Source organism: Peromyscus californicus, unplaced genomic scaffold (assembly GCF_007827085.1).
Source record: "Peromyscus californicus insignis strain IS unplaced genomic scaffold, ASM782708v3 Scaffold_3__1_contigs__length_106647218, whole genome shotgun sequence".
NCBI classification, from domain to species: Eukaryota; Metazoa; Chordata; class Mammalia; order Rodentia; family Cricetidae; genus Peromyscus; species Peromyscus californicus.
The window spans coordinates 25,482,980-25,507,772 of NW_026294551.1; the positions used below are offsets into that span (position 1 = coordinate 25,482,980).

Sequence of the window (24,793 nt, forward strand, 5' to 3'; positions counted from 1 at the left end):
CCTTTCAAACCACCACACCATGCCATGCAAGCCTGATTATGTAGATGTAACCAACCATCTTATTAAATAAGAAACACAGAGCCGATTCAGAGAAGAAAGCCAAGAGGTCAGAACTAAGAGCCTCACCCTTCCTGATTCAACCAAGAGAGCTCTCTGTAGCTAGAGTTTTCCTGCCTGGCCCATAGTCAGGACAAATCTCTCTCACCTGCCAGTCCCACAGCCGCTCAGACCCGACCAAGTAAACACAGAGACTTATATTGGTTACAAACTGTGTGGCCGTGGCAGGCTTCTTGCTGACTGTTCTTACAGCTTAAATTAATCCATTTCCATTAATCTATACCTTGCCACATGGCTCGTGGCTTACCGGCATCTTCACATGCTGTTTGTCATCGTGGCGGCTGGTAGTGTCTCTCTGACTCAGCCTTCCACTTCCCAGCTTTATTCTCCTCCTTGTCCCACCTATACTTCGTGCCTAGCCAATGGCCAATCAGTGTTTTATTTATTGACTAATCAGCAACACATTTGCCATACAGACCATCCCACAGCAGCTCTCCGAAAGGGACCTACTTCCTGTGTGTATGTCTTTATATAGTCTAGCTGTTCTGCCTTCTCATTGGTTGTAAACCCAAACACGTGACTGCCTCATCACAGTACAGCCCTCCAGGTCCTCTATGGTATTGAGATTAAAGGCATGCGCCACCGCCGCCACCGCCGCCACCGCCGCCACACACTTGCTATGGCTCTAATAGCTCTGACCCCCAGGCAACTTTATTTATTAACATACAATTAAAATCACATTTCAGTACAAGTAAAATACCACCACATGATTACTTATGTTTGATTGCCAGAACACACTCCTGCGGTGAGATAGGAGGCTGAGACGGTAGATCACCTACATTCTAGGTCCCAGAAGCTTGTGCATCAGGTGGCCTAGAGCACAACATGGCACAGAAACAGACCCTGAACTCAATAAGGTGGAAAGTGAGAACCAATTTCCAAAAGATGTCCTCCAACCCCCACACACCTGCTGTGGCCTGCACTTGAACTCACACAATACATGAATAAACATTTTTTGTTGTTGTTTGTTTGTCTTTTTTGAGACAGGTTCTTAATTATGTAGCACTGGCTGGCCCCGAACGGCTATGCAGACCAGGCTGGCCTTAGGCTTACAGAGATGTGCCTGCTTCTGCCCCCTGAGTCCTGGGATTAAAGGTTGTATGCCACCATGCCTAGCTAAATAAATATTTTTTATTTATTTATTTATTTATTTTTTGTTTTTTTTTGAGACAGGGTTTCTCTGTGTAGCTTTGTACCTTTCCTGGAACTCACGCTGTAGTCCAGGCTGGCCTCGAACTCACAGAGATCTGCCTGCCTCTGCCTCCCGAGTACTGGGATTAAAGGCGTGCGCCACCACTGCCCGGCTAAATAAATATTTAAAAAAAAAAAATCCTATGAAAGCCAGGTATGGTGGATCATATCAGATAGTTGTGAACTGCCATGTGGGTGCTAGGAGTTGAACCCAGGTCCTCTGGAAGAGCAGCTAGTGCTCTTAACCTCTGAACCATCTTCCCAGCCCTGTAATAAACAATTTTAAATCCAGGCGAGGTGGTTCATACCTCTAATTCCAGCACTCTGGAGGCAGAGGCAGTTGGATCTCTGTGAGTTCAAGGCCAGCCTGGTCTGCAGAGTGAGTTCCAGAAAGCCAGGGTTACATAGAGAAACCCTATCTTAAGAAACCAAATAAAGAAATATAAATAGGTAAATTTAAGCTCTGATATTCACAGGAGAGGCTGAATCAGGTCTGGAATGTCAGCGTGAGTCATTGTTAGGTAGTGGAAGCGTTCAAAGTATATTGAGACAGTACCAGTGGCCAGAGAGAAATGAAAACCATCATTGGTTTCTCTGTGGTATGTCAGCTCTTGGCTGCCACCTGACAAAATCTTGCCAATATCACTCTCAAAGTAATTTTTTGTTAAACAAACACAGCACAATTGCTACCCTATTCTGAACACAAGTATCTAATCGCAGAAGTAGTATGTAAAGTATCTGAACTATTTGGTGAGACAAGCTGATTTTTATGGAGCCAGTTGAAATTAACTGTGGAGGTTCTGAATGAGAATGGCCTTCATAGGCTCCTATATTTGAATGCTTAGTCATCAGGGAGTGGAACTGTTTGAAAGGATTAGGAGGATTAGGAGATGTGGCCCTGTTGGAAGAAGTGTGCCATTGGGGGTGGGCTTGGCGGTTTCAAAAGCCTGTACCCAGTCCAGAGTTTCTCTCCCTCTTCCTGCCTACGGATCAGGATAGCTCTCAACTACTTCTCCAGCATCGTTGGTGCTGCCGTGCTCCCAGTCATGATGGCAGCGGACTAAACCTCCGAACTCGTAAGCAAGTTCCCAGTTAAATACTTACTTTTATAAGAGTTGCCTTGGTCATGGTGTCTCTTCACATCAATGGAACTGTGACTGAGACATTAACCTATGCTGTCTTCCACTAAAGTAAACAACCTGGATATAGGAAAATCAAAAAAGAGATCCTGTTTAGGGTTTCGTAGGTTGAAAAATGCAAACGTGACAGAATGCCAGTCAACTCTCGAGAAAAAGGTCGGTGCAAACAAAAGCTCTTTTGAAGTTCCTTCTTAGAAAGCAAACAGCTCAGGAACTGGGGATGCAGCTCAGTCGGTAGCGGTGGGATCTCTCAGTAGGCACAAAGGCCTGGGCTCTGCCTTCAGTGCCACATAAAGTTGGATCTGGTAGCACCAGCCTCTAATCCCAGCACTCTAAAACTGAAGGCAGGAGAACCAGAAGTTCAAGGTCATTCTCTGCTATACACAAGTTTAAACCCAGCCTGGGATATAGTGAGACCTTTTCTAAAAAATAAACAAGCACAAGCTGGGGGTGGTGGCTTTAATAATAAATAAATAAATAAATACTAAAAATAAACAAACACACAAATCAAGCGAACAGTTTAAATACCATTGGTTGCAGTCCTCACATTTTTTTTTCCCCAGAGCTGAGGACCGAACCCAGGGCCTTCTCAAGCGCTCTACCACTGAGCTAAGTCCCCAACCCCAGTCTTCAAAATTTGAAAGCAGGATTGGTGATATATATATAAGGCCCTGGATTCCACCCTAGCACCAAGAAAATTAGTGAGAACTCCATATGAACAATGTATAGTGTTGATATGAGTGTAAACTCTTTTTTTTCCTTTTGGCTTTTTGAGACAGAGTTTTTCTGTGTAGCCCTGGTGGTCCTAGAATTTGCTCTGTAGACCAGGCTGGCTTGAATTCATAGAGATCTGCCTGCCTCTGACTCCCGAGTGCTGGGATTAAGATCATGAGCCACCACTGCCCAGCTGTAAACTCTTATTGTGTATTTAAAAGAAGATTTAGTTTATGTGTACGTGTGAGTGTCTGCATGCATGTCTGTGTACCACGTGTGTGTAGTGCCCATGGAGGCCAAAAGAGAGTACTGGATCCCCTGGAACTGGTGTTATCTATGGTTGAGAGCTGTCATGTAGGTGCTAGGAAATGAACTGGGTCTTCTGCAAGCACACCAAGTGTCCTTAAGCTTTGAGCCATCTCTCTCCAGCCATTTACATTTTTGTTTTTTTGTTTTTTTTTTGTTGGTTTTTCGAGACAGGGTTTCTCTGTGTAGCTTTGCGCCTTTCCTGGAACTCACTTGGTAGTCCAGGCTGGCCTTGAACTCACAGAGATCCGCCTGGCTCTGCCTCCCGAGTGCTGGGATTAAAGGCGTGCGCCACCACCGCCCGGCTTACATTTTTAATATAATCATATATCATGAAATATTGGATATATATTTGATGCTAACATAAACAAACAAAAACCCATATTGGGATTCACTAGCCTCTGCTTCCTGATTGTGGACTCAATGTGACTAGCTGCTTCAATTTCCTGTCACTTTGGTGAACTGTCCCCTCCAAGAGTGAGATAAAAATGAACCCTTTCTTCCTTAAAACAAAACAACATATGGTCGTTTATCTAAAAATTAAAATTTATAGCTGAGATTTATAGCTCAGTGATTAAGAGCATTGGCTGCTTTTCCAGAGGATCCAGGTTCAATTCCCAGCACCCACATGGCAACTCACAACGGTCTATAACTCCAGTCCTAGGGGATCCAACGCCCTTTTCTGGCAGGTACCAGGTACTCACATAGTGATATAATGATATGAATAAGGCATACATTCAGGCAAAACACCCATACACATTGAATAGAATATCAAAAATAAGTTTTTAAAAAAAGAAATTCAAATTTAACCAGGTTTCCTTTTATTTCCTGGCAAACCTCTGACCTGGCTGGCGAGTGTGCCTTTAGCCATGACCATGAAGAGGACAGATCCTTCTGCTCCATGGATTTTCACTCTGTCCCCTTTACATGGTGAAAAACATGGAAATACACTTTTAATCATTTGGTGCAGTGATGGATCAACTATTAAATAAAGTGGATACTTCATTTGCAGCTCTTCAGTTAGTGTTTGTGTAAGGGCTGAGAGCCTCGGATTAACCATACAGAGTTATGCCTAGAAAACCTGTTTTTCTTGCTAGGGTTGCTGTTCCTACTGAAGCGTAGATTCGATTCTGGAAAGCAGTTTGAGGCCTTCACAAATGCTGAGTGAGAATATTTTGTTCTAATGACGTCATCCTCGCCTTTCCCTAATGGGTTACCCTATTGTCTGGCCTTTTAGGACTTGTCAGACCTCCAGGAGAGAAGCCTGCCAAACAGAGACTAGAACCGTTGTTATTCCAGAGAGGGTTTGAAAAACAGCTATCCTGGCTGGGTGTGGTGGCACTCCAGAGGCAGAGATAGGAGGAGGTCAGCCTGGTCTACCCAGTGAGTTCTGGGCCAGCCAGGGCTACGGAGTGAGGCTCTGTCTCACAAACAAAGGAAGAAAAAAAGAAAAGAAAGGAAGGAGGAAAGGAAAACGGAAAGAGCCCTCCTGTGCTCATCTAGATCACCCCACTCAGCATCAGCTGACGCTCTGTGGCACAGGATTCTGTTACCCTCATTTGAGCAGCCTGCTTATTCCAGCAATCAGATCTTTCTGTCTCCTTCCTGTTACCCGACCTTGACACTACCTATTCATGTGTCCTCTTTGCCTTGACTCCAGGCACACAATCCTTTCATTTTCTTTAAACTCAAATGCCAGAGTATTGGAATTCCCAGACATTGGCCTGTCTTAGGACAACAGTGGAGGAGCACACCTGCCATCGGAGTGTCCTAGAAACCTAGCATAGGTGGTGGCTCCTCTGTGAGTTCCAGACGACAGCAAGGATCTCTGGACAGCAGATAGGGCTCGGAGTCTGAACCCGTTCTCTCTGTGTTTTTAGTCTTTGCTCACAGTTAACCCCGGGCAGACTGGGGACGCTTCGTCCCGTGTCAGCTTCCTCTCCCTTCTATTTGATGGACCGGTGACAATAATGAAAACAAAAACGAACTAGTTTCCAACTTATTTTGGCTAGTCTTGAAATGCAACCTAAGAATCTTCAAGGTTCGGACACAACAGGCTGTGTTTCTATGGCCCTTTACCACAAAGTGGGAGAAAGAAAGGGTATGGAAAAGAAAGGACTTGAAGACTTGCCCATTCAAATCTGAATTCTTTGGTTTTCTTTTCTTTCTTTCTTTTTTTTGTTTTAAAGTTTCTTTTCTTTCTTTTTTTTTTTTTTTTAAAGATTTACTTATTATGTATACAATATTAGGCCTGCATGTGTCCCTGCAGGCCAAAAGACCACACCAGATCTCATTAGGTAGTTGTGAGCCACCGTGTGGGTGCTGGGAATTGAACTCAGAAACTCTGGAGGAGGAGCTCCCCTCCCCTCCCCTCCCCTCCCCTCCCCTCCCCTCCTCTTCTCTTCTCTTCTCTTCTCTCTCTCTCTCTCTCTCTCTCTCTCTCTCTCTCTCTCTCTCTCTCTCTCTCTCTCTCTCTCTGTACATGCAGGAGCAGGAGCACATTGGTGCACATGTGGAGGCCAAGTTCAATGTTCCTCAGGAGATGCCAACCTTGTTTTGTTTTTTTAAGACAGGGTCTCTCACTGACCTGGGGATTGCTGACTAGGCTAGGCTGACTGGCCAGGGAGCCCTAGGGATCCTGTCTCTGCTTCTCCAGAATGAACCACCACGCCTGGCTTTTTATGCTGGGGATAGAATCAGGCCAGCAAGCTTGCATGGTGTGTACTTTACCATCTCCCTACTCCTAAAATTTCTTTTGTTTTTAAAGATCAAAGGTTTTTTGTTTGTGTTTGTGGTTTTTTTGTTTGTTTGTTTGTTATTGTTGCTGTTTTGTTTTCTGTTTTTTGAGACAGAGTTTTTCTGTGTAGCCCTGGCTCTCCTGGAACTCCCTTTGTAGACCAGGCTGGCCTCAAACTCACAGAGATCCCGCCTGCCTCTGTCTCCCAAGTGTTGGGACTAAAGGCATGAGCCACCACACCAGGCTTGTTTTTTTAAGATGTGTGTGTGTGTGTGTGTGTGTGTGTGTGTGTGTGTGTGTGTGTGTCTCTGTGTGTGTGTGTGTGTGTGTGTGTGTGTGTGTGTGTGTGTGAATATCCTGCCTATGAAGGCCAACAGAGTAAGTCAAATCCCCCGGAGCTGGAGTCACAGGTAGTTGTGAACTGCCTGATGTTGGTGCTAGGAACTGAACTTGGGTCCTTGGCAAGAGCAGCAAGCCCTCTCCAGTGCCCCACCTCCATTCCAATTCCTTTTTTTTTTTAGGAAAAGAATGAATCATGTCTGCTTTTAGAATTGCAAGTTGCAAAATTCCCGTGTGCATCCCACCTGAACAGAACTCCAATCTTCTAATTCCTCGAGAAAGCAGCAGGACGAAGGGCTAGTAAACTAACGATCTACCCTGGCAGATGGTCACACTAGCATTTCCTGTCAAACTTCTGTCACCTCCCCTGCATCTGCTGGGCTGCCTTGCTTTAGGATAAAACAACAACAGCAACAGCAACAAAACAGTGAATCACTTAACTAAAGTGCAGGGGTTGGGGACTTAGCTTGGTGGTAGAGCCCTGGGTTCAGTCCTCAGTTCTGAAAAAAAAATAAAAATAAAAAAAGTGCACAGGGTTAAAGAGAGACGACACATTTTGGCATCTTTCGGCACAGTTATACACCAGATCAGGACACCCCAGAGTTCCTTGTGTTTGATGATGCAGACTGGATACCATTGTGGCTTCTGATTCTGAGCTAACATAGGTGTGGGGTGACAGGAACATAAATCTCTCTTGAATGGTTTAAATTGTCTTTTGACTAAGGATTTTTTTTTTTTTGACCTGCCCTAGTTTCTGATGTCAGGTCCTTACGGTATTCATGCTATGTCTCTCAGTTCTCAGTGAATGTGTGTTTTATACAGTGTGATCGCACTTTGAACTAAAATAGACCATAGCCAGACACCTGCTTGTGCAGGCTTCTCAGGGCTAATGAGCAGGTTCAATCGCTCTTCTGTCTCTTTGGTTTCTTTGAGTTGGTTCAGAACATAGAGATACTGCATCAACATCGTAGATTGTATTTGTGATTTTTTAAAAAGATTCTTAAAAGCTGGCTCCATAGCTGAGTGTGATGGCACACGCCTTCAATCCCAGCACTCAGGAGGCAGAGGCAGGCTGATCTCTGTGAGTTCAAGGCCAGCCTGGTCTATAAAGCAGACAGCTAGAGCTGTTACACAGAGAAACCCTGTCTTGAAACCAACCTCTCCCCCTGCAAAATAATATCTGAAGATGGAGGTGCCCCAGAAGCTGGATTTACGATCTCTCTTCGTTCACCTCTAGTATTGTTTTTTTCTTAGGGACAAGACAAGTTCCAGTTGAGTCACAAGCCAATTCCCATCTCTCTCTCCATTTTGTTTTGTTTTGAGACAAGGTCTCCTTACCTAGACTGTCCCAAATTTACTATGTAACTGAAGATGACCTTGAACTCTTAATTTTACACCTCTGCCTCTCTAGTGCTGTGATTACAGGCATTTACCACCATACCTGGTCTCTTATGCTTTTTAAGTGCCTTAACTTCATTCAATACTGACTCCAGGGAGGTTGGCAGCCGAGAACTGTCATCTTCAGTTATTTATGTGGCTAAGACTCCAAGGCAAATTGCTGTTATAAAGTCACACCCCATGAGATGAGATTCTACCAGGTGGTGGCAGACCTTTGTGTCTTGGATTTCTTTCCTTCACCACACCCTTAACCTGGGGTTGGACAAGGGCTGGGCTATTCTCTCTGCTAGGCATGGGATCAGATACTGAGGGTGGCCTAATTCTGATGTCAATTCTTCCTGTCAAGGACTTAAGAAACAGAAAAAGAGACAAGGGTGGAGAAATTGAGGCTCTATGACTTATTGTCATGCTGTTGAGGCTTCTAATCCTCTTGGATACACCAATGCTCTCATTCAAGTTGCCTCCACAATGATTTTTATTTTTAATTCTTTTTCTTTTTTTGTTTTGTTTTTCGAGACAGGATTTCTCTGTGTAGGTTTGGAGTCTGTCCTGGAACTCACTCTGTAGACCATCCTGGCCTCAAACTCACAAAGATCCGCCTGCCTTTACCTCCCAAGTGCTGGGATCAAAGGTGTGTGCCACCACTGCCCAGCTTAAATTCTTTCTTCTTCTTCTTCTTTTGGTTTTTCAACAGGGTTTATCTCCACCAACACCCGGCCAAATTCTTTCTTCTTAAAGAGTTATTTTTATTTTGTGTATATGGGTATTTTGCCTGTATGTATGTGTACCACGTGTAGTGCCCAAGGAAGCAAGAAGAGTGAATTAGATTCTCTAGAACTGGAGTTACAGACGACTGTGAGCCACCATGTGGGTTCTGGGAAACCAATCTGGGTCCTCCGAAAGAGCAACAAGTGCTCTCAACTTTCCAGCCACCTCTCTAGCCCCTATTTATTTATTATTTATGTGTGAGTCTATGTGCATGAATGATGCGTGTGTGTGTGTGTGTGTGTGTGTGTGTGTGTGTGTGTGTGTGTGTATGCAGGTGCCAAGTCATGCATGTGATCAGAGGTCAACATCATGGAGTTTGCTCTCTCCTTCCATTTTTACATAGAATCTTGTGGAACTCAGGTTGCCAGGCCTGAGTGACAAAGGCCTCCACCCACCGAGCCAGCTCCTGGCTGGATTTTTTTTTTAAGTCACTGCAAATGTGGTTGAAACCCAATGCCAGCATGCCAGCATGCCAGAACACTGTAACCTTTAAAGATTTGGGATTCCACGAGAATCGTTGCTGCTGCATTCCAGAAACCCACACTGCAGACACAGACATCTGCATTCTTGCCTGCAGCTGCTGGCTTCACTCCCTAACACACATTCTGTAGAGTCCTGATGGCTCACACTTCCCAGGAGAGCAGAGGTGAACAGGCCCAACTCAATCTGAAGATAAGCAGTGATGGGCTGGGTCTGTTGTGTAGCTGCTGGTCATTCGGGACTGATAAGTAAACTTTAGTAATGATTACGAGAAGGGTGGTGGTGGTGTTGGGGCTCAAAAGGAAATTAGGCAGGTGGAAATGCATGACTCTTTCAATTTCCTGATGGAAAGATACCAAGAGAAACAGAAATCTTTTGGACAAAATAGAACCAAGTACCAACCTTTGGTCTTGGTTGGATCCACAGAATAATATTGCTATTCTCCAATAAACAAATCTGGGTTGGGGTGTAGGTCAGTGGCAGACCACTTGCCTACCATGAGTAAGTCCCTGGGTTAGAATCTTCAGCACCAGAACAAAGAGAAAAAACCCTGAAAAAAATCTCTATCAGCCAGGGGTGATGGGGGTGCTGGTACACACCTATAATCCCAGCACTCAAGAAAGGCAGGCAGATCTCTGAGTCTGAGGCCAGCCTGGTCTACAGAGTGAGTTCCAGGACAGCCAGGGCTACACTGAGAAACCCTGTCTTGAAAAACCAAAAAACAAACACAAAAAAAACAAACACAAAACTCTATCATATTATATATACATATATATACATACATATATATGCTCAGAACTCAGTATGCAGACCAGGCTGGTCTCAAACTCAAATAGATCCACTAGCCTCTTCCTCCAGAGTGCTGGGATTAAAGGTGTGCACCAACACACTGCCCTGTACGTAGAATATGCTTCTTAATGTATACCGAATTAACCTACTTCCCTTTCATGAAGAACACAGGAGAGTGTCAACATTCCGTTTATTTTCATTTCCAACTGTCATTACAACAGCCATTTTAACTTACAGAAGACAGCCAAGGTTGGCATCACTTCTAGACGGACTGTGCTCCAACTTTCTGTGTCCCTGGCTTTTGGAGCTCCTTCTTCATATTCCATAGGTAAGAATCATATTAGTAGAGTAGAGTTATAATTTTCACCCTTGAAATTGACGTTGAGGCCAAAATTTCCAAGTCAGAGATAGTGATGTTTTGCTTTGATCTAACATGGTAGGTTTTATGGTCTCCCATGTTTTTTACATCTTTCTCTTCCCCTTTCCATGTTCCACAGCCAGGGTTTCTTTTCTGTCTGGATATTTTGGCTCCCTACTCTAACTCCTTTGTACTATCTTTGCTTTGAATCATCTCTTTCAGTGATCTACATTTTCTCCATGAATCCTTTATGCTATCCCTTTACCCATCATATTACAAAAATGGTAAGACCTTTCCACAGAAAATTTCAAGCCCCAAGTGAAGCCCAAATCTCACTTATGGATGTGGAAACCAAGGCAGACAATGTATATGACTTGTTCTTGGTCACACAGAAGACACTGAAATTACCTCCTTGTGTCCTCAGAGTCTTGAGCTCAGGGCAAATAAGCACTGTACCACTGAGCTATATCCCCAGCCTATTTTCTTAGCCTTTAAAATTTTTATGTGTGTATTTGTTTATTGTTACTATTATTTTGTTTTTTTCTTTGTTTTTTGAGACGGTTTCTCTGTGTAGCCTGGCTATGCTGGAATTCACTGTAGACCAGGATGGACTTGAACTTCCAAAGACCCACTGGCATCTGCCTCCTGAGCTAGGGTTATAGGTATAGGACATTATACTAATCTATTTTTTTTTTTTTTTTAGATAGGGTGTAGCTAGAGTTTTCCTGTCTTGCCCACAGTCAGGACAAATCTGTCTACCGCCAGTCCCACAGCTGCTCAGACCCAACCAAGTAAACACAGAGACTTATATTGCTTACAAACTGTATGGCCATGGCAGGCTTCTTGCTAACTGTTCTTATAGCTTAAATTAATCTATTTCCATAAATCTATACCTTGCCATGTGGCTCGTGGCTTACCGGCATCTTCACATGCTGTTTGTCATCGTGGCGGCTGGCAGTGTCTCTCCCCACCTTCCTGTTCTCTCAATTCTCCTCTCTGTTAGTCCCGCCTATACTTCCTGCCTGGCCACTGGCCAATCAGTGTTTTATTTATTGACCAATCAGAGCAATTTGACATACAGACCATCCCACAGCAATAGGGTTTCATGTAGCCCAGGCTGGTCTCACATTCTTTATGTAAGGGAGGATGACCATGAACTTCTGATGCTAGTGCTTTCACTTCCAATTACAGTGTTACAATCGTTCCATCGCATCCCACCTGGCTAAGGCAGGCAAGATACTAGGGGTTTTCTCTTTTCCTTCTCTTTCTTCCTTTCTTTTTCTTTCTTTTTTTCTTTTTTCTTTCTCTCTTTCTTTCTCTCTCTCTCTCTTTCTTTCTTTCTTTTTTTCTGGAGCTGAGGACTGAACCCAGGGCCTTGCGCTTGCTAGGCAAGCTCTCTACCACTGAGCTAAATCCCCAACCCCTCTTTCTTTCTTTTTTTTTTTTTCTTCTTTTGTTATTGTTTTGGAAGATAACTCAGGCTTGCCTGGAACTTACTATGTAGCCCAGGCTAAGCTCAAAGTTGTGGCAATCCTGTCTCAGCTCTCTAAATATTTGTTTCTCATATGCCCTCCCACTCCACCCCCAACCCTGTGTCTGTAGCTCGTGTGTGTGTGTGTGTGTGTGTGTGTGTGTGTGTGTGTGTGTGACAGGACGAGTGGACACTTGCAGGAGTCAGTTTTTTTTTTTTTTTTTTTTGGTTTTTTGAGACAGGGTTTCTCTGTGTAGCTTTGCGCCTTTCCTGGAACTCACTTGGTAGCCCAGGCTGGCCTCGAACTCACAGAGATCCGCCTGGCTCTGCCTCCCGAGTGCTGGGATTAAAGGCGTGCGCCACCACCGCCCGGCTAGGAGTCAGTTTTTTTCCCCAGTGTGTGGGTTCTGGGGATGGAACGAAGATTGTGAGGTTTGGAGGCAAGTACCTTTACCCACTGAGTCATCCTGCCTGCCCCCTTTTAAACTTTTTCATTGAAGCTTATGGACTAGAACAGGATTTCTTCTTCTTATTTGCACATTTTTCAGGGGCTTGGTAAACATACCCAGAAATCTGTTAAAAGTAAGGCTGATTGATAATCTCCTGATAGCACTGACTTCCTAGTCTTCTGGAAGCACCAAGGAGAATTTCCAAAAGCCCTGGAATTCTCCATCTCAGCTGTTTTAGAGAAGCCTTAATAGAATAGATGTTAGGGGGGTATCCAGTCCCAGGTAGGAAATGCTTGATATACTGAAATCTCCTGGGTTATGTAAATCAGGGATGGGGCTGAATATGATTATTCTCTTCTTTCTCAGCAAGTTCAAAATTACTGCTGTATGAAGTAGTTTTTTTGGATGGTGGGGGGCTAGGAATTGAACCCAGAACTTTTTGTACATGTCACGTCAGGCAAGCACTCTAACACTAAGCCTACACCCCAGCCCATGTGCATTTTCCTTTTAATCTTGTTATTTAATAAAAGAAGACTGTCTATAGTCTTAGGTTCACAGTTTCTCTGTGGGGCACAGATCTGGTACAGGAAAGACAACACAGACTGAATAAGATGTCCTCTCTTGGCCAGTTGTGAGTCAGCTCGATAACTGAGGTGTACTTTGTTCAGGGCCTGCTGCTGAAAGCAATAAAAGAAGCAGAGAGGGAGCTCTTAAAAAAGGAAACGAAGCAGAGAGCTAGGTGTGGTGGCTCAAACCTGTAATCCCAGCACCCAGGAGGCCGAGGCAGGAGGATAACTACGTGTTTAAGGCCATCTAGGGCTTCAGTCTGAGACCCTATTCCAAAAAGACATAACATGGCATGGTGGTTCCTGTCTTTAATTCTAGTACTAGGGGAGCAGAGGCAAGCAGATCTTTGTGATTAGGAGCCAGCCTGTTCTACATAGTTAATTCCATGCTAGTCAGAGTCAGGACCACATAGTGAGACCCGGTGTTAGTTTACTTTTTTTTTTTTTTTTTTTTTGGTTTTTCGAGACAGGGTTTCTCTGTGTAGCTTTGCGCCTTTCCTGGGACTCACGTGGTAGCCCAGGCTGGCCTCGAACTCACAGAGATCCGCCTGGCTCTGCCTCCCGAGTGCTGGGATTAAAGGCGTGCGCCACCACCGCCCGGCTGAGACCCGGTGTTAAGGGAAAAAAAAAGAAAGAAAGAAAAGAGGAGGAGAAAAGGAAAGTAAAGTAAGAAAACAAACTGGTGATGGTGCATGCCTGTAAACACCTGGGGGAGGCTGAGGCAGGAAAATTGCAACAGTTTCATGCCAGCCTGGCCTATATATTGAGTCTGAGGCCAGCATGGGCTATAGCGTGAGACCCTGTCTCAGGGAAAAAAATTAAAAAATAAAAAACCAAGCCAACTCTTGCTAGTATTTATCCTACAAACCAACCCAAAACCCTATACATTCCATGGCAAAACATAAGAACAAGTACAAATAAGTCAGCAGAGTCAGTACCGGAGCTAAGGGGAGAGGGTTAGAGCTGGGTGGCGTCAGCCAACGAGGACTGTTTCTGAGGACAGGAGGAGCAGGAGCTTGACAGAAAAGGACGAGGAGGAGGCCATTCCAGCACTAGTTTGTGAGCAATGGTAGACGGCAAACGAGCAAGCTGCAGGGGCCACACAGTAAACGGGTCAGACTGGAGAATGTATGTTAAAGGGTAAGAAAAAAACAAGTCAGAGGAACTGCGGTGGCGCACACCTTTAATCCCAGCACTCGGAAGGCAGAGGCAGGCGGAGCTCTGTGAGTTCGAGGCCAAAATAGCTCACAGACAGCCTTAGATGGTTATAAATCAATTTTGCTTTGACACAGGAAGCCTTTTGAGTATTTTTAAAATGAAAATATCTTGGGGGAACTGATACACAGTTAGATTAGAATAAGACAAGATGGTAGAATTATGAAAGGAGCTGTTGTAAAGTTCCAAGGAGTTAAAAGAAACGGACTGGGTCCCAACTCCAACTCTGCCTGTATACAGGTCTTCGGCAAGTCATGTACTTTTTTTCTTTTCCCCCTGAGACAGGGTTTCTCTGTATAGCCCTGGACATTCTGGAACGTTCTCTGTAGATCAGGCTGGCCCTGAAATCACAGAGATCTGCCTGCTCCTGCCTCCTGGGATTAAAGGCGATTGCCACCATTGCCTGGCTATCTCCCTTGTTTTAATTCTACCCAGTGGCTCACAGTGTGATGTGGTGATGTCTATGGACAGGTCTTGTCCAAGAGAGCATTCTCCACTGAGTCTCGGAAATTAAGTTTTGGCTCTACTTTAGAAATTTCTTATAAAGATATATGCTTTTAGGAATAAATATCTTTTCCCTTGATGTAATTTAGACTCATGTCTAATTTAACTACGGAATGGAGAGAGCCACAGTTAGGAAATTTTTATGAAAGTCACAATTGGTAAAGAGTCTTGTCATTTAAAAAGGCAGGAACAAAAAAACGAGGAGCTTGAGGTGTGGCTTAGTGGCAAAGGGCATGCCTAGCCTGGATGAAAGCTATGAGTTCAAGGCCTAGCACCACAGGAAGATAAGATCCCGGAGACATATTTATTTGATTAATTATTTCTATCTATGTTTTTTGAGTCAAAATCTTTCTCCGTGCCCAGACTATCCTGGAACTCACTCTGGAGCCCAGGCTGGACCGTGATGATCCTCCTGCCTCAGTCTCCACGCCCAACTCCGAAGCATCTTGTTTTAAACATTAAATCATGGGGTCCAGTCCTTCTGATGTTTGAAATCACTCCCCCAAAGGGCCAGCTCTCACTGGTCGGAGCGCCTTGGAGAACTAAAGATTTTCTGGTAAAAAAAAAAAAAAAAAAAGGAATGTTTTCAGGTCATCCCTTCAACTAGCTGTGTAACAGAAAAGAGCCTCGGGTCAGGATTAGACCGCTGAGGTAGAACGGCTGTTTCCACACGTCACCCCGGCCGAACCGACCGCCGCGGCCGAGGCTTCCATTCCCCTCAGCACCTCAGGAGCTCCTGCACGCCCTCGGCGGCTCTCTCCGGCCACAGGCCGAGCGGCGCCGACAGGTGCAGCGCCCGGAGCCGCCTCGCGCCTTCCCGGCCGCCCGGCCGCGCCCTCGCCGCCCCGCCCCGCCCCCGGCGCGCGCCCTCGGCGGGGGCGCGCACGCCCCGCGGGGCCGCGCACGCCGCCGCCGCCGCCGCCGCCGCCTCCCTCCCTGCCCTCCTCCCCTGCCCTCCCCTCCGCCCCCTTCCCCGTAGGCAGCCCGCCCGCCCGCCCGCCCGCCCGCCCGCACCGCCGCCCGCCCGGCCCAGGCACCCGCTGGGTCTGTCCCCCGCCCCAGCCTCCCCGGCGGCTCTCGGCAGGCGGTCGCCCGCGCCCGGTGGATGTGGCTGGCAGCCGCCGCCCCCTCCCTCGCTCGCCGCCTGCTCCTCCTCGGCCCTCCGCCTCCTCCCCTCCTTCTCCTCCTCAGCCGCTCCTCTCGCCGCCGCCGCCTCCTCCACAGCCTGGGCCTCGCCGCGATGCCGGAGAAGCGGCCCTTCGAGCGGCTGCCCGCCGAGGTGTCGCCCATCAACTACAGCCTCTGCCTCAAGCCCGACTTGCTGGACTTCACCTTCGAGGGCAAGCTGGAGGCCGCCGCCCAGGTACGGCGACCCTCGGGCGGGCGCCGGCGGCGAGCAGCGGGGCGAGCAGTTAGGCCGCGCCCGCGGGCTGGGCTGGAGGCCGGGGCGGGCTGGGCGCGTGGGCCGCGGGACCGGGCGGGAGGCGGGTGCGGCGCGCCCCTCGAGGCCGGCGGCGTGCTGGGCCTGGCCGGGCGGCGACCGCGGCCGCGGGGGCTTGCGGGCGGAGGGCGGTGCGCCCCTCGGGGGGCCCCCGCACACCTGTGTGCGGACGCCCCGGGTCCCCGCCTTCCGGGCCCCGAGCTCTGGGAGAGGCTGGCTTGGGGGGTGGGGAACTAGAAGGGGGCTAGGAGTCCCTGCTCGGTCCCAGCCTGGCGGACTCGGTTCTGGTCTGGTTGTCCCTTCACCCTCCGGGGGATCGATTGGAAGGGGGTGGTCATCAGGCTGTCGGGAGCGAGGAGGGGAGCGTCTCGAAGCAGGGGGAGAGTGGAACGAGAATGTTAATCCCCGGCAGCCTCACCGAGTTCTCTCGGCCCTGATCCTGCCCAGGGGCCGGGTTTCCAGGATGATCCGCCCCCCTCCCCCCTTCCCCTCAAATGACAGTGCAGCAGTGACTTTGTTCTCTCTCCCCTAACCTCCTGAGAAGCTGCGGGAGGACCCCAGCTCCGCGTTTCCTATCTGCCTTGCTCTCGGAACCTTTGAAGCTGGCGGATTTATAGCTGCAGCGATGGTTGTTCAGCAGTCCCCTCCTCTGAAAGAAGGCTCTCAGTCTTAGGCTGCCCCTGGTGAAAATATTCCATTACTCTCCTTTGCAGTTTTTGGTGAATCATACTCTCCTCTCTCCTCCCCGAAGCATTATCTGGCAGTATTGTTTGATTTTGGAGACCATTAGTATAGATGGCCCATAAAGGTCCCCAACGGACATTTATGATAGATACCATGGTGCATGATGTGTTGTGTGAAATCGGAGATGAAAATTGCGAGCTGTTTAATAGCTATCTGTGAAAGGAATGGTGGGAAATATAATTGGTTCCGTTTCTTTTCCCACCCCAGCTAGGGGTGGGGGAGCAGGAGTGGTGGAGGAAGCTAGGCCAGTAGGCCTCAACCTGAAAGATGAGGGCGTGTATGTGTTGTGATGAAATGAGAGAAATGGAGACTAGTGCCCATGAATTGAAGGCCCAGAAAGTATGATACTCAGTTTGAAAATTGGTGTAAAAGTGCAGAACTTAAAAGTATACTCTTAGGGGCTGGAGAGATGGCTCAGCGGTTAAGAGCACTGACTGCTCTTCCAGAGGACCCCGGGTTTAATTCCCAGCACCCACAACTCACAGTTACGGCAGCTCACAACTGTCTGTTAACTCCAGGAACCAACAGCCTCACACAGACATACATACAGGGAAAACACCAAGGCACATAGAATAAAGTAAGTAGATAATTAATTGTTAAAAAATATAGACTGTTAGATTTGGGGCATTGGTTTGAGAGCTTGAAGGCCGTAGGTGCTGGCAGCATCAAAAGGCAGGACTTTTGTGAAAGTGAGATGATTTACAAGTTTTCTATCAAGAATATAAATCAGTGGTTAGGGATTTTTAGCTCGGAGGTTAGGGATTCAGCTCTGGGAAAAATACACACACACACACACACACACACACACACACACACACACACAAAATCAGCATGTGTGCGTGTTGGGTCTAAATTAGGATTTGAAAGTGTTAGTTAGGAAACTCTGGTTTATGCCAAGTGACTTCAGTTTGATAGGTATTGGCAGGGGGCAGATTGAAGTAGAGTGTCTTGTGACTTGGCAAACCTTTGGAAAAGGACCTAGCCTTGGATGAGTGTGAACTATGTGAAAAGACTAACATTCAGAAAGTTGACTGGAGTTTGTAATTCTGGAAGGTGTACAGAATTGAGTGAAGAAACTTGAGGAAAAAATAGTACGATTTGTTTACTGGTTATTTGGTGAATTTTACTAAAGTGTTAGAACAGCAAGCAGCAACATGCCGCTTTTGACCCCCTCCCCTTTAAAACCGCGTGTGTGTGTGTGTGTGTGTGTGTGTGTGTGTGTGTGTGTGTGTGTGTGTGTGAGAGAGAGAGAGAGAGAGAGAGAGAGAGAGAGAGAGAGAGAGAGAGAGAGAGAGAGACATGCGCGGGTGCTATGGTATGTATGGTCAGAGGACAACACTTGGCATCTTTGATCCTCTCACGGTGGGATCTTGGGTTCCTACTCAGGTTGTTTAGCTCCCATGTCAATCACTTTTACCCTGATGCTACCTCTCTAAAGAGATGAAAATATGTGAAGATTGGTTCTGCTATTGGGAAGCACAAGGTTAGATGTTCGCCATCAGCAGGATTTAGTAATTTTCTTTGAGATGAAGATCTAGTTGCCCAGGCTGGCCTTGAACTAACCATCTCACACCTCAGCGTCCAGAGTAGATTCTAGGTGCACATCATTGTATTTGCCTGATTGGTGAATTTGCCACGAGGAAATGAGTAGATTTTTTTTGGAGAGGGTTGGTTTTGAGACAGAGTTTCTCTGTGTAGCTTTGGAGCCTGTCCTGGAACTCACTCTGTAGACCAGGCTGGCCTCAAACTTACAGAGATCCTCCTGGCTCTGCCTCCCCAGTGCTGGGATTAAAGACTGTGCACCACCACTGCCCGCCTGAATCTTTTTTTTTTTTTTGGTTTTTTGAGACAGGGTTTCTCTGTGTAGCTTTGCGCCTTTCCTGGAACTCACTTGGTAGCCCAGGCTGGCGTCGAACTCACAGAGATCTGCCTGGCTCTGCCTCCCGAGTGCTGGGATTAAAGGCGTGAGCCACCACCGCCCGGCCCGCCTGGATATTTTTAATAGAATAGACTTTACAAAGAATTAACAAAACACTTCCCTCATTTATTTATTTTGTGTGTTTACCTATGAGTGCATGCACACTTGGGTGCCAAGGCATGCCTGTAGAGGTCATTGGGCAACTTGTGGGAGTTAGTCTGTCTGTTCACTATGTGGGGCTCTGGGATCAAACTCAAAGAGTCTTGGCAGCAAATGCAGCTATCCACTGAGCCGTCTTCTTGGCCTTCAAGCCCCGCCCCCCTCCAGTTCTTTTCAGGCTAGGTGGCAACACAAAGATGGGGTGCTTGTGAATCTTAACGAGTTGACTAAGGGATGAATGGACTTTTTAGTTGTCCCTTTGGAAGTGTAAGTGACATTAACAGTAGTTAAAGCAACTGGATCCACAAATTGAAGCTATATGTTTAAGTTGTAGCATTAGGTGGTTTCATTGTGGAAATTTAAAATATTTTAAACTTTAGATTGAATAATGACATTAGGTTACTTTTTTTATTTTTTTTATTTTTTTTCGAGACAGGGTTTCTCTGTAGCTTTGCGCCTTTCCTGGAACTCACTCTGTAGCCCAGGTTGGCTTTGAACTCACAGAGATCCGCCTGGCTCTGCCTCCCTAGTGCTGGGATTAAAGGCGTGCATCACCACCGCCCAGTTAGGTTACTTTCTTAACAGTTGATATCATATCATAGAATATGGCAAGTTGCTTGGTTGCCTTAGTTTAGAGTTGCAAGATTTTATGGCAGAGTATTGGTACAGGTTACATATTAGAAACTTGGTGGATTTTTAACCTGGCCTCAGGTATTAGACTCCTGTGAAAAGTGAAAAAAATTAGACATTGTGTAATGATGTAAAAATTGTCTTTTACAATTTTTGTTTAATCCCAGCACTAGGGAGGAAGAGACAGGCAGATTTCTGTGAATTTGAAGCCAGCCTGGGCTACAGAACTAATTCCAGGACAGCCAAGGTTACACAGAGAAATCCTTACTTGAAAAACAAAATAATAATAATAACAATAATAATAAATTTTATTTTACATAGATGACTCTTCTTTCTTTCTTTTACTTTTTTTTTTTCCCCTAGACAGGGTTTCTCTGTGTAGCCCTGGCTGTCCTGGAACTCTCTGTGTAGATTAGACTGGCCTAGAACTCAAGACCCACATGCCTCTGCCTCCCTAGTGCTGGGATTAAAGATGTGTGCCACCACCTCCTGGCTCATAGACACCTCTTCTGATTGTGGTGGGATTTTTTTGTTTTTGTTTTTTAAGATTTATTTATTTATTAATTTTATACACATGTTCTGTCTGCATGTATGCCTGCATGCCAGAAGAGGGCACCAGACCTCATTATAGATGGTTGTGAGCCACCAGGTGGTTGCAGAAATTGAACTCAGGACCTCTGGAAGAGCCAGTGCTCCCAACCTCTGAGCATTTCTCCAGCCCTGATTGTGGTCTTTTTGAAATGAGGTCGGTCTTTGTGGCTCAGCCTGACTTGGCACTCAATGTGCATTCCTTGCTACCCTCCAAAGCTTAGCAGTCCTTCTGCCTTTGGAGCACTGGATTATAAGCACGAGCCACTGTGCTCAGCTTCAGCAGGCCCTGAAAATGGGCCTGGAGAGATTTTTAGGCCTATAATTCACTTTTATAGGTAATTTTTTTTTTTTTTTAATGTGCATTGGTGTTTTGCCATGGGTGTCAGATCCCCTGGAACTGGAGTTACAGACAGTTGTGAGCTGGACACTCTCAGGCTGGGCAGTGGTGGCGCATGCTTTTAATCCTAGCACTCGAGAAGCAGGGGTATCTCTGAATTCCAGGCCAGCCTGGTCTACAGAGTGAGTTCCAGGACAGCCAAGGCTACACAGAGAAACCCTGTCTCGAAAAACAAAAACAAAAACAAACAAACAAACAAACAAAACCCAAACAACAACAAAAAAGAGTTGGATACTCTATCTGTATCAGCCCAGAAATCAGAATATACTATAAGGTCTCTGCGTTCTACCAACAAATATCCATGTTGCAAATGACTACATTGGCAATAAGAGGATAGTTGCAGATCCCAGAGTTGGTTTGGCAGGCTAAAAGCTTGCCATCTAAGTGGATGTTATTGATAACCATGTGTTATGAACATTAATGCCCAAGTTTTCCGTATTTTTTCCCATAATCATGGGTGACCGTTTTTAATTACTTTTAAAAATGAGCGAAATTAGGCCGGGCGGTGGTGGCGCACGCCTTTAATCCCAGCACTCGGGAGGCAGAGCCAGGCGGATCTCTGTGAGTTCGAGGCCAGCCTGGGCTACCAAGTGAGTCCCAGGAAAGGCGCAAAGCTACACAGAGAAACCCTGTCTCGAAAAACCAAAAAAAAAAAAAAAAAAAAAAAAAGCGAAATTAATAATATGCTAGCATTATGTTAGCTCATTAATTGGTCTTAAATTTGTGGTGTTAAAGGTGCAGCTTTATGGTCAGAATGCATGCTTCAAGGATTTGTGTTCAATGCCCAGCAAATAAACAAAGTTTAGAAGGTGGGTGTCTTAGGGTTTCTGTTGCTGTGAAGAGACACCATGATTACAGCGACCCTTATAAAGGAAATCTGTTTTTTTTGTTTGTTTGTTTGTTTGTTTTGTTTTCAAGACAGAATTTCTCTGTGTAGCTCTGGCTGTCTTATAACTAGCTTTGTAGCCCAGGCTGGCCTCAAACTCACAGAGATGGGTCTCCCACTGCCTCCCAAGTACTGGAATTAAATGTGTTTGCTACCACTGCTGGGCAAAGGAAAACATTTAATTGGGGCTGGCTTACAGTTCAGAGGTTTAGTCCATTGTTGTCATGACTGGTGGCATGGCATGGTAGCACTCAGGCAGACATGATACTGGAGAAGGAGCTGGATCCTAAGGCAGCAGGAAGAGAATGCCACACTAGGCCTGGCTTGAGCTTGTGAAACCTCAAAGCCCTCCCCCAGTGACACAGCTCCTCCAACAAAGCCACACCCACTTCAACAAGGCCATACCTCCTAATAGTGCCTATTTCCTATGGGCCAAGCATTCAAACACATGAGTCTAGGGGGCCATTTCTATTCAAACCACCACAGTGGGTAATAAGAAATTTGCTCCCATTTTATGTTCAACAGTGTATCTATAAAATAAGAAATATAAGGCACTAAACTGGGCCTAGTGGCTCATGTTTGTAATTTTAACCCTTAGGGGGCAGGAGGATTAATTACCACAAGTTCAAGGCCAATTTCAAATCAGCCAGACTGCAAAGTAAGACAAAGACAGAGACAGACAGACTGACTGACACACAAAAGAAAAAGATACATAAAGAAAAGGGGGACTGGAGAGATGGCTCAGAGGTTAAGAGCACCCACTGCTCTTCCAGAGGTTCTGAGTTCAATTCCCAGCACCCACATGGTGGCTCACAACCTTCTGTAATGAGATCTGGTGCCCTCTTCTGTATAGATAATAAATAAATAAATCTTAAAAAAAAAAAAAAAGAAAAAAGAAAAGGGGTTGGGGATTTAGCTCAGTGGTAGAGCGCTTGGAGTTTGGTCCTCAGCTGGGGGCGGGAAGCAAGCAAAACACACCAGCTTGGTAGTAGAGTCCATGCTTAGGATTTAGGGTGTGCAGGAACTTAATGCATAGAACTTTTTTTTTTTTTTTTTAAATGCATAGAACTTTTATGTAGTGAACTTTTGTCTGAAGTCACCTGGCATTGAAATCTGTAGTGAGTTTTCCATATAAATCAAACTTATCTTTGACATATTTAAACTTTATTCACTGATTTGGATGGAAATGTTTAAGGTTTATAATTGACACTCTAGATTTCTCTTTTCCCTTTTTGAAATACTGACTCACTCTGAGCATGTCATTGGTGCTAGAATACTTATAGCAGTTACCTCAGACTGTGCACTGTATGATTCATGAACTTCGTACCTGTCCTTTAAACTTGCTTGTGTGTTCCCTGCTCTCGGGCACATTGCTTCTCTCTGTGGATTGTGTCTTGTCATAATGCCTGGTGTGCACCATGTCCTCTCTTGTTTCACTGGAGCTTGAGCTGGAGAAGTCTATGGAATAAGTCAAGCAAGCTTGTTTAAGCTTAAAAATGAATTTCTAAGTGAGAGTTGATGGATTCTCTTCTAAGTAAATGGTGTGAGCTTTAGTGTATGAACTTTGTATTATCTATTCTGGCATTGTGTACAAGCCTTTTTGTTTTTTTAAAGTTTAACTTTCTGGTTCTAGATTATCAATGTCTAATACAACTTGGATAAATGTGGTCTTGAGTAGCCAGTTATCTATGAAGCTGCTTTGAACTTTGCTACATTAATGAGTCTGTTTTTGTTGTAAAGTAAATCTATTCTAATCTGTATGTGAGTCAGTGGGAAAGAACTGAGCTTTCTGCTAGCTGTTGTGTTAACGGAGCTCAGCTCCCCAAATTTTAGAGATTTCCTTTTGAACACCACGTAAACCTGTGGTTTTGGTTTTTTTTTTGGTCATTTGTAATCTCTTTGAATTTTTATTTTAAATCAGGAAATGTTTTAGAAATATAGAAAATAACTTACCTAGATTTACTCTTTTGTCCTATTGTTTCAGACTGTTTATACTATATTTTGGAAAAGGTCACAGATAGCACTGGGGTTGCAGCTCAGTAAATAAGAGTTGCTTTTCTAGCTCACACAGGCTCCCTAGCACCACCAAGTAATCTCCGTGCTTGGAAGTAAAGGCAGGATGATCAGAAGTTGTTTTTTTTTTTTTTTCTGAGATAGGGTTTCTCTGTGTAGCTTTGTGCTTTTCCTGGAACTCACTTTGTAGCCCAGGCTGGCCTCGAACTCACAAAGATCCACCTGCCTCTGCCTCCCAAGTGCTGGGATTAAAGGCGTGCGCTACCACCGCCCGGCAAGGATCAGAAGTTTAAGATCATCCTTGTCTGCACAGTGAATTCAAGACTAGACTGGGCTACATGAGACCCTGCACCCTGGGCACCCCCACCCAAAAAAAGACTAGGTATGATGGCACACACCTTTAATCCTGGCATTTGGGAGGCAGAGGCAGGCAGATCTCTGAGCTCCAGACTAACCTGGTCCATATAGAAAGTTCCAGGAGCCAGAGCTTTGTCTCAAAGAGTAGGGGTAATCATGAATACCACTAAAATTCATTCCCATGTCTTACCATGCTCAACTGTTGCCTACTTAGAGATACATAATATGCCTATATACAGTTTTAACTTTATTGTGTTTATAAGTAGTCACAAACTATAAATGTCAATATTCTGTGTTTGAGTATATGTGTGTGTGTGTGTGTGTGTGTGTGTGTGTGTGTGTGTGTGTGTGTGTGTGTGTGTGTGTGTTTATTGATGACTGGGAGTGGTGGTAACATGCTTGTAATCCCAACTCTTTGGACAGGTGGTTCTCAAATTCCAGCCAGCCCGGGTTACCATAGTGAGTTGGAGACCAGCCTAAGCTACAAAACAAACTATCTTAAAAAACAAAACAAAACAGAAAAAGTTCTTACTTGGTTTCGTTTGACTTGCTCTTTTCAACATCACTTGTAAGAAAACTTGTAAGAAAACTTGGCTCAATTTGAATTGACCAATAATTTGCTTCTTGTTGATTTGAGAAATTATAGTTCTGTTCCTCCAAGGCAACAATTACTGCAAAGTTTTAGCAGTGGAATCACTTATTAGGGAAAGTGTTTCAGACTTCCAAATGATTGTGTTTGTGATTATGTCACTGGACATTTTCCTTTATTAATTTATCTGGATTTGGCAGTCAGGAAAAATTTATTGAGTCTTACTATAGTAAATGCAAGATGTATTTACTATTTATCTGATTATAACACAATACAAAGTCATCTTCCCCAAAAGATCAAGGGCCTGATGGATGGAGCATGTTACTTCATTGCAGAGAAAGCTTTCAGGAAAAATTGTGTCTGCTTGCTACCTCTGTAGTGCCTTGGAATCTTCCATTGTACAATTGTTACCAAGGACCACGCTGCTTTAGTACAGCCATTTATGTGGTTCATTTGAAGTACAATCTGTATAGAAATCCAAAGATTTAATCCTGGAGCTGAAACAAAGAAATGGCATTCTACTCTTT

At 45.3% G+C, this 24,793-nt stretch overlaps 1 protein-coding gene across 3 annotated transcripts in view; it reads left to right on the forward strand.

Annotated features, from left to right (window-relative positions):
* The window catches only part of Npepps (aminopeptidase puromycin sensitive), a 114,869-nt gene that overhangs the window by 10,390 nt on the left and 79,686 nt on the right, over positions 1 to 24,793 (forward strand). Inside the window, exon 1 of one of the 3 annotated variants that reach the window (XM_052756017.1) lies at positions 10,225 to 10,306. The exons of 1 other annotated variant lie outside the window; for it this stretch is intronic. Coding sequence is in view for 1 of the 2 variants with exons in the window: in XM_052756015.1 (XP_052611975.1) it covers positions 15,647 to 15,904 (258 nt within the window). In the remaining variant the exon portion in view is untranslated. Of the gene's footprint in view, positions 1 to 10,224; positions 10,307 to 15,550; positions 15,905 to 24,793 lie in introns of those variants that run through there. One more of the 3 variants, XM_052756015.1, reaches the window with a different exon arrangement.